A 10,578-nucleotide genomic window follows, 5' to 3' on the forward strand; every position below is an offset into this window, starting at 1 on the left:
TTTGACACTTTTAGGTAATACGAAAATGTAAGTTTTGCTTCAACATTTTTTTTTCTCAATATTTTTCCAATCCAACCCAACAATTATTATACATCATTTTAAAGAGAAATGTTTCAGCTTTAATTTGATACCAAAATCATTTCTTAATTTCCATAATTAACCCTTCCACAGCTTTTTAAGTTTCACCTTGTATTTTGACATTTTGAAATTAAGCTTAAAATGTAAAAAAAAACGTTATATCTAATAATTTTTATAATTCAACCCAACATGTATCATACATCATTTTAAAGAGAAATGTTTCAGCTTTAATTTGATACCAAAATCATTTCTTAATTTCCATAATTAACCCTTCCACAGCTTTTTAAGTTTCACCTTGTATTTTGACATTTTGAAATTAAGCTTAAAATGTAAAAAAACGTTATATCTAATAATTTTTATAATTCAACCCAACATGTATCATACATCATTTTAAAGAGAAATGTTTCAGCTTTAATTTGATACCAAAAACATTTCTTAATTTCCATAATTAACCCTTCCACAGCTTTTTAAGTTTCACCTTGTATTTTGACATTTTGAAATTAAGCTTAAAATGTAAAAAAACGTTATATCTAATAATTTTTATAATTCAACCCAACATGTATCATACATCATTTTAAAGAGAAATGTTTCAGCTTTAATTTGATACCAAAAACATTTCTTAATTTCCATAATTAACCCTTCCACAGCTTTTTCAGTTTCACCTTGTATTTTGACATTTTGAAATTAAGCTTAAAATGTAAAAAAAACGTTATATCTCATAATTTTTATAATTCAACCCAACATGTATCATACATCATTTTAAAGAGAGATGTTTCAGCTTTAATTTGATACCAAAATCATTTCTTCATTTCCATAATTAACCCTTCCACAGTTTTTTAAGTTTCACCATTTATTGTACGACACCTATATACAGTTATCCTACAAAAGCACATAAATTACAAATGAGCCGAGATACGAAATGTTTCTTTAGATAAAAGTTGTAGGAAATTAAACACACTATAAACCGAAAATATTTTTATGCATACAGGGTGTTCAAAAATACACCTACTAAGTACTAATAAACAAAATCTACCATTTTATGCATGATTTTGATTAATTCCGCAATAACTCAAAAACCATAACTGATAGGTATAGGAACATTTAGTGAAGATATGTAGAGAATTAAATTTTCTCTCTGATAGGCTAATCAAATATGACGTCATCATTGCAAGTATGCAACCAATATCGCGATTTGCGTATTGCAATACCGATACTGTGATATTGGTTGCATACTTGTAATAATAATGACGTTGGATACGATAATTAATTAACACACTGTACTTAGATAACTAAAAGTGTGTTCTGCTCAAATTAATAAAGCTTTTTTTTAACTTTGGTTCCATAACGGTTTCACACGAGCTTGAATTTTGATTATTTTGAGGTGTATTATTCTCTTCCGCAGTTGATATTATGATACTTACAAGTCAAAACGAAAAAGATTAGGCAAAATTAACCCTTTGTGTCCCAAGAAGTCAAAAATGTTGAAACTTTATGACAGAATTAAAATGCTGTCAAAACAGACTCAGTAAAGGCCTTTGGAATCAATTTTGGCAAAACATGCTATTTTCGCATAATCTAAGTTTCAAAAAGGATGTTAATTCAAAAATTCTTGGAAGCTGTGTTTATTGAAATTAAGAAATGAGACTTGTTTTAAATTAAAGCTTAATATTTTCTCTTTAAAATGATGTATAATAAGTGTTGGGTTGGATTGGAAAAATATTGAGAAAAAAAATGTTGAAGGAAAGCTTGCATTTTCATATAATTTAAAAGTGTCAAAAAAGATGCTAATTTAAAAATTCCTGGAAGCCGTATTTATTGAAATTAAGGAATGAGACTTATTTTAAATTAAAACTGAAACATTTCTCTTTAAAATGATGTATGAAACATGTTGGGTTGAATCATAAAAATTCTTAGATTTTTTACATTTTAAGCTTAATTTCAAAATGGCAAAATACAAGGTGAAACTTAAAAACTGTGGAAGGGTTAGTTATGTAAATTAAGAAATATTTTTGGTATCAAATTAAAGCTGAAACATTTCTCTTTAAAATGATGTATGAAACATGTTGGGTTGAATCATAAAAATTATTAGATTTTTTACATTTTAAGCTTAATTTCAAAATGTTAAAATATTTGTATATTGTCTATCATTTTCAAAAAATCAAAATAAAATTATCAGCACTTGTTGAACAAATCATAAGCTATCCAATGAAAGAAGCGGATTTTGAAAATATCTTGTAGTTATTGAGATATTAATTTTTAAACATGAATTCACTTTTTTCCAATTTTTAAGCTATATTTCCAAGGATTTTCCATAAAATGAAACGTGTGATATATCATTTTAAAAGGTAAATCTTTAGCTTTAATTTGTGATATAAATCATTTCTTTATTCCTAGAAATAAGCTTAGAATGATTTTTTAAAGTTTACTTTGGTATTGTTGATTTTATAAAAAAGTCATAATTTAGAACTTCCAATTTTAAGCATATCTCCCAACATTTTTCATAAATCTTAATAAGTTATACATCGTTTTAAAAAGGAAATATTTAGCTTTAATTTGAGATATAAATCATATCTGCAACTTTATAAACAAAGTCAGAGCGATTTTTTAAATTTTTGGATTTTTTTAAAATTTACCTTACTTTAAGAGTGATTAATATCAGATTGTTTCGAATACATTTTCACAATCAAGATATCGATCTCAATACATCGTTTTAAAGAGAAAGCTTTGAGCTTTAATTTAGAACAAGTCTCATTCCTTAATTTTAATAAACACGGCTTCCAGAAATTTTTAAATTAGCCTCTTTTTTGACACTTTTAGGTTATACGAAAATGCAAGTTTTGTTTCAACATTTTTTTCTCAATATTTTTCCAATCCAACCCAACGATTATTATACATCATTCTAAAGAGAAAACATTAAGCTTTAATTTAAAATTAGTCTCATTCCTTAATTTCAATAAACACGGCTTCCAGGAATTTTTAAATTAGCATCTTTTTTGACACTTTTAAATTATACGAAAATGTATGTTTTCATTCAACATTTTCTTTCTCAATATTTTTCCAATCCAACCCAATATTTATTATACATCATTTTAAAGAGAAAACATTAAGCTTTAATTTAGAATAAGTTTCATTCCTTAATTTCAATAAATACGGCTTCCAGGAATTTTTAAATTAGCATATTTTTTGACACCTTTAAGTTATACGAAAATGTAAGTTTTGTTGCAATAATTTTTTTCTCAATATTTTTCCAATCCAACCCAACGATTATTATACATCATTTTAAAGAGAAAACATTAAGCTTTAATTTAAAAGAAGTCTCATTCTTTAATTTCAATAAATACGGCTTCCAGGAATTTTTAAATTAACATCTTTTTTAACACTTTAAAATCATACGAAAATGTAAGTTTTATTTCAACATTTTTTATCTCAATATTTTTCCAATCCAACCCAACGATTATTATACATCATTTTAAAGAGAAAACATTAAGCTTTAATTTAAAACAAGTCTCATTCTTTAATTTCAATAAATACGGCTTCCAGGAATTTTTAAATTAACATCTTTTTTAACACTTTAAAATCATACGAAAATGTAAGTTTTATTTCAACATTTTTTATCTCAATATTTTTCCAATCCAACCCAACGATTATTATACATCATTTTAAAGAGAAAGCTTTAAGCTTTAATTTAGAATAAGTGTCATTCCTCAATTCCAATAAATACGGCTTCCAGGAATTTTTAAATTATCTTTTTTGACACTTTTAAATTATACGAAAATGTAAGTTTTGCTTCAACATTTTTTTTCTCAATATTTTTCCAATCCAACTCAACACTTATTATACACCATCTTAAAGAGAAAGCTTCAAGCTTTAATTTAAAACAAGTCTCATTCCTTCATTTCAATAAATACGGCTTCCAGGATTTTTTTAAAATTATAATTCTAACATATTAAATCGTTTCAGAAATACGCCTTATATTTACTTCGAAACCTCTACGAGGACATCGGATTTTACGAAAAGCCCTCAGATTCGCCACTTTTAACCCAAACCCGAGCTTTATTATTGATGACAGCTTGCAAGTTGGGTTACAAAGATTGTATTATTAATTGTATTAATGAATTCCAAAAGTGGAGGAGTTCTGCAGATCCTGATCGAAATAATCCGTAAATATTTCTTTTTACTTTCTTTAAATACTTTTTACTTAATAATTTTTTGTTTTACCCTTCAGGATTTCTGCAAATTTAAGAGGAACGGTTTATTGTTATGCAATTCGAACTGGTGGGCAAGAAGAATGGGATTTCGCTTGGGAGAGATACTTAAAAACGGAAGTGGCTGCTGAAAGGGAGCTTTTAATGACTGGATTGGGGTGTTCTCGAGAACCTTGGATCTTGAGGCGATATTTGGAGTGGGCTGTGACGGAAAAATCGGGAATTAGGAAGCACGATGCGATAAGGATTTTTGTTAGCATCACTGATAGTATTATTGGGCAGCATATTGCTTATAATTTCTTGAAAACCGATTGGGACAGAATCAAAAAGTAGTAAGTTTTGGTTTATTACAGGTTGGTTAATATTCCCGCATCTATCTCGATATTGACGTATTTTAGAGCAAAAGTGCAAGAGAGCAATATTGTTAAGAATGAAATTTGCTACAACTTTTGTTCTAAAAGTTTTTTTGTGAAAAGCTCCGATTTCCGAGTGCTTCCATTAATAGCTTGAAAAGCAACAAATTTATGAAATTTTCATATTTTCGTATCTATCTCGATATTGACGTATCTAATAGCAAAAGTGCAAGAAAGCAATATTGTTAACAATAAAATTTGCTACAACTTTTGTGCTAAAAGTTTTTTTGTAACATATTGCGACTCCTAAATGTTACCTATAATCACGTGAAAAAGCAACAAATTCATCAAATTTTCATATTTTCGTATCTACCTCGATATTGACGCATCCAAGAGCAAAAGTGCAAGAGAGCAATATTGTTAACAATAAAATTTGCCACAACTTTTGTGCTAAAAGTTTTTTTGTAACATACTGCGATTCCTAAATGTTACCTTTAATCACGTGAAAAAGCAACAAATTCATCAAATTTTTATATTTTCGTATCTATCCCGATATTGACGTACCTAAGAGCAAAAGTGCAAGAGAACAATATTGTTAACAATAAAATTTGCTACAACTTTTGTACCAACAATTCTTTTGTAACATACTGCGATTCCTAAATGTTATCTTTAATCACGTGAAAAAGCAACAAATTCATCAAATGTTCATATTTTCGTATCTACCTCGATATTGACTTATCTAAGAGCAAAAGTGCAAGAGAGCAATATTGTTAACAATAAAATTTGCTACAACTTTTGTGCTGAAAGCTTTTTTGTAACATACTGCGATTCCTAAATGTTACCTTTAATCATGTGAAAAAGCAACAAATTCATCAAATTCTCATATTTTCGTATCTATCTCGATATTCACGTATCTAAGAGCAAAAGTGCAAGAGAGCAATATTGTTAACAATAAAATTTGCAACAACTTATGTACTAAAAGTTTTTTTGTAACACACTGCGATTCCTAAATGCTACCTTTAATCACGTGAAAAAGTAACAAATTTGTCAAATTTTCATATTTTCGTATCTATCTTGATATTGACGTATCTAAGAGCAAAAGTGCAAGAGAGCAATATTGTTAACAATAAAATTTGCTACAACTTTTGTACCAACAATTTTTTTGTAACATACTGCGATTCCTAAATGCTACCTTTAATCACGTGAAAAAGCAACAAATTCATCAAATTTTCATATTTTCGTATCTACCTCGATATTGACGTATCTAAGAGCAAAAGTGCAAGAGAACAATATTGTTAACAATAAAATTTGCTACAACTTTTGTGCTAAAAGTTTTTTTGTAACATACTGCGATTCCTAAATGTTAACTATACTCTCGTGAAAAAGCAACAAATTAATCAAATTTTCATATTTTCGTATCTATCTTGATATTGACGTATCTAAGAGCAAAAGTGCGAGAGAGCAATATTGTTAACAATAAAATTTGCTACAACTTTTGTTATAAAAGTTTTCTCATAGCATTCTCCGATTCCCAAATGTTACCTTTAAAATCTCCATTGTTTCCTTCTCACCTTCTCCGGCCAAGATAGATTTTCCAATCTATAATTACAATCAAAAATTCTAACAATTATATCTTTTTTTAAGCATGGGTTCCACATTAATGTCTGGAATTATTCGCGAATGCATCACCTTGTATCCAACACAAGAAGAATTAGACGATGTAACATGAACAAGAACAAAATTTATTTTACTTCACAATATATTAATTAATTTAATTTTAGATTAAAAGTTTAGTGTCGAAGAGAAAAGAAGAATTCTCGGTTTTCGGTCGATTAATAAACCAGCTGATCGAAAAGGCAGAGGCGAATTTAATTTGGAGGAAGACAAACTTGGATAAAATCATTTTGTGGCTTTCAACGCACGATTATAATAGTTAGTATTAAAATAAGACTGTAATGTTAAATTAATTTTAATTTTACAATTTTTAATATTTTTTTTTATAATAAGATTTTACTTAAATTAAATTCTAAGAGGAAATGTAGTTACTTAAATAAATAATCTAAAATAATAATTTTTGAGATATTTATTTTTAAACATAATTTTCAAAAAATCGTAATAAATCGTAGCTTTAATGAATTCTTATCAAATTACCAGTATTTGTAGTTCAAATTATAAGCTTTCCAATGAACAAAACAGATTTTCAAAATATCTTTTTGTTTTTGAGATATTAATTTTTAAACATCTCAAGGCATTTTCGCATTTTTAAGGATAAACAATCATTTTCAAAAAATCGTAATAAATCGTAGCTTTAATGAATTCTTATGAAATTATCAGTATTTGTAGTACAAATTATAAGCTTTCCAATGAACCAAACAGATTTTCAAAATATCTTTTTGTTTTTGAGATATTAATTTTTAAACATCTCAAGGCATTTTCGCATTTTTAAGGATAACAATCATTTTTAAAAAATCGTAATAAATCGTAGCTTTAATGAATTCTTATGAAATTATCAGCATTTGTAGTACACATTATCAGCTTTCCAATGAACGAAACAGATTTTCAAAATATCTTTTTGTTTTTGAGATATTAATTTTTAAACATCTCAAGGCATTTTCGCATTTTTAAGGATAAACAATCATTTTCAAAAAATCGTAATAAATCGTAGCTTTAATAAATTCTTATGAAATTATCAGCATTTGTAGTACACATTATCAGCTTTCCAATGAACCAAACAGATTTTCAAAATATCTTTTTGTTTTTGAGATATTAATTTTTAAACATCTCAAGGCATTTTCGCATTTTTAAGGATAAACAATCATTTTCAAAAAATCGTAATAAATCGTAGCTTTAATGAATTCTTATGAAATTATCCGTATTTGTAGTACAAATTATAAGCTTTCCAATGAACCAAACAGATTTTCAAAATATCTTTTAGTTTTTGAGATATTTATTTCTAAACATCTCAAGGCATTTTCGCATTTTTAAGGATAAACAATCATTTTCAAAAAATCGTAATTAATCGTAGCTTTAATGAATTCTTATGAAATTATCAGTATTTGTAGTACAAATTATAAGCTTTCCAATGAACCAAACAGATTTTCAAAATATCTTTTAGTTTTTGAGATATTAATTTTTAAACATCTCAAAGCATTTTCGCATTTTTAAGGATAAACAAACATTTTCAAAAAATCGTAATAAATCGTAGCTTTAATGAATTCTTATGAAATTATCCGTATTTGTAGTACAAATTATAATCTTTCCAATGAACCAAACAGATTTTCAAAATATCTTTTTGTTTTTGAGATATTAATTTTTAAACATCTCAAGGCATTTTCGCATTTTTAAGGATAAACAATCATTTTCAAAAAATCGTAATAAATCGTAGCTTTAATGAATTCTTATGAAATTATCAGCGTTTGTAGTACAAATTATAAGCTTTCCAATGAACGAAACAGATTTTCAAAATATCTTTTTGTTTTTGAGATATTAATTTTTAAACGTCTCAAGGCATTTTCGCATTTTTAAGGATAAACAATCATTTTCAAAAAATCGTAATAAATCGTAGCTTTAATGAATTCTTATGAAATTATCAGCATTTGTAGTACAAATTATAAGCTTTCCAATGAACCAAACAGATTTTCAAAATATCTTTTTGTTTTTGAGATATTAATTTTTAAACATCTCAAGGTATTTTCGCATTTTTAAGGATAAACCATCATCTTCAAAAAATCGTAATAAATCGTAGCTTTAATGAATTCTTATGAAATTATCCGTATTTGTAGTACAAATTATAAGCTTTCCAATGAACCAAACAGATTTTCAAAATATCGTTTTGTTTTTGAGATATTAATTTTTAAACATCTCAAGGCATTTTCGCATTTTTAAGGATAAACAATCATTTTCAAAAAATCGTAATAAATCGTAGCTTTAATGAATTCTTATGAAATTATCACTATTTGTAGCACGAATTATAAGCTTTAAAATGAACCAAACAGATTTTCAAAATATCTTTTTGTTTTTGAGATATTAATTTTTAAACATCTCAAGGCATTTTCGCATTTGTTAGGAAAACAATCATTTTCAAAAAATCGTAATAAATCGTAGCGTTAATGAATTCTTATGAAATTATCAGTATTTGTAGTTCAAATTATAAGCTTTCCAATGAACCAAACAGATTTTCAAAATATCTTTTTGTTTTTGCGATATTAATTTTTAAATATCTCAAGGCATTTTCGCATTTTTAAGGATAAACAATCATTTTCAAAAAATCGTAATAAATCGTAGCTTTAATGAATTCTTATGATATTATCAGCTTTTGTTATACAACTTATATATGATATCTCAATTCGTTCTTGAGATACGACTTTTTAAAATTTAAGTTTCATATCTAACAAGATTCATCTAGATCAAATTTGCTTTAAAATGCTCTTTATTTCATGGTGATATCTCAATTCGTGCTTGAGATACGGTTTTTTGAAATTTGTATTTCATATCAATAATAAGCATACATGCAAAGTAGGATTTAAAAAATCTTATCAACGATGTTTATAGAAAATAAGAAATTATTTTTCGTGCATATAATCTTCATCAAATTTGCTTTAAAATGTTCTTTATTTCAACTTGATATCTCAATAATCTCAAAATTGAATAAAAAAATCGTATCTTTGGGATTTGTAAAAACGAAGGAATTATTTTTTGGGTGCTCAAACTAGATTAAATTTACTCCTAAATGATGTTTAAATTGTCTTGATATCTCAAGTACTTTTTGAGATATGATTTTTTGAAAATTTCTCTTTTATTTATAAATTTGACAATTTCTTCTTCAATAATTTTTTCCTGAAAATTTCAATAATATCATATTACAATTTTTGTGTCATATCATAAACTACAATCTTCAAGCTTTAATTTAACATATATTTCATATCATTATACATAAAAATATAGAAAATATGATTTTTTGAAAATTTCTCTTTTATTTATAAATTTGACAATTTCTTCTTCAATAATTTTTTCCTGAAAATTTCAATAATATCATATTAAAATTTTCTTATCACATCATAAACTAGAATCTTCAAGCTTTAATTTAACATATATTTCATATCATTATACATAAAAATATAGAAAATATGATTTTTTGAAAATTTCTCATTTATTTATAAATTTGACAATTTTTTCTTCAATAATTTTTTCCTGCAAATTTCAATAATATTATATTACAATTTTCAAATCATATCATAAACTAGAATCTTCAAGCTTTAATTTAGCATATATTTCATATCATTATTCATAAAAATATAGAAAATATGATTTTTTGAAAATTTCTCTTTTATTTATAAATTTGACAATTTCTTCTTCAATAATTTTTTCCTGAAAATTTCAATAATATCATATTACAATTTTCATATCATATCATAAACTAGAATCTTCAAGCTTTAATTTAGCATATATTTCATATCATTATACATAAAAATATAGAAAATATGATTTTTTGAAAATTTCTTTTATTTATAAATTTGACAATTTCTTCTTCAATAATTTTTTCCTGAAAATTTCAATAATATCATATTACAATTTTCATATCATATCATAAACTAGAATCTTCAAGCTTTAATTTAGCATATATTTCATATCATTATACATAAAAATATAGAAAATATGATTTTTTGAAAATTTCTTTTATTTATAAATTTGACAATTTCTTCTTCAATAATTTTTTCCTGAAAATTTCAATAATATCATATTACAATTTTCATATCATATCATAAACTAGAATCTTCAAGCTTTAATTTAGCATATATTTCATATCATTATTCATAAAAATATAGAAAATATGATTTTTTGAAGATTTCTCTTTTATTTATAAATTTGACAATTTCTTCTTCAATAATTTTTTTCCTGAAAATTTCAATAATATCATATTACAGTTTTTGTGTCATATCATA

General features: G+C 25.4%; 1 protein-coding gene across 5 annotated transcripts in view; it reads left to right on the forward strand.

Annotated features, from left to right (window-relative positions):
- Positions 1 to 6,707, forward strand: part of LOC111420093 (Suppressor of ER stress-induced death) — a 50,332-nt gene extending 43,625 nt beyond the window's left edge. For all 5 annotated transcript variants that reach the window (XM_071199230.1, XM_023052997.2, XM_071199229.1 and 2 more), the window contains 4 exons: positions 4,039 to 4,238; positions 4,304 to 4,615; positions 6,281 to 6,356; positions 6,418 to 6,707. In XM_071199230.1, coding sequence (XP_071055331.1) covers positions 4,039 to 4,238; positions 4,304 to 4,615; positions 6,281 to 6,356; positions 6,418 to 6,573 — 744 coding nt within the window. In that variant the 3' untranslated portion in view covers positions 6,574 to 6,707. The remainder of the gene's footprint in view (positions 1 to 4,038; positions 4,239 to 4,303; positions 4,616 to 6,280; positions 6,357 to 6,417) is intronic.
- Positions 6,708 to 10,578: the final 3,871 nt, after the last annotated feature.

This window comes from Onthophagus taurus, chromosome 10 (assembly GCF_036711975.1).
Source record: "Onthophagus taurus isolate NC chromosome 10, IU_Otau_3.0, whole genome shotgun sequence".
NCBI classification, from domain to species: Eukaryota; Metazoa; Arthropoda; class Insecta; order Coleoptera; family Scarabaeidae; genus Onthophagus; species Onthophagus taurus.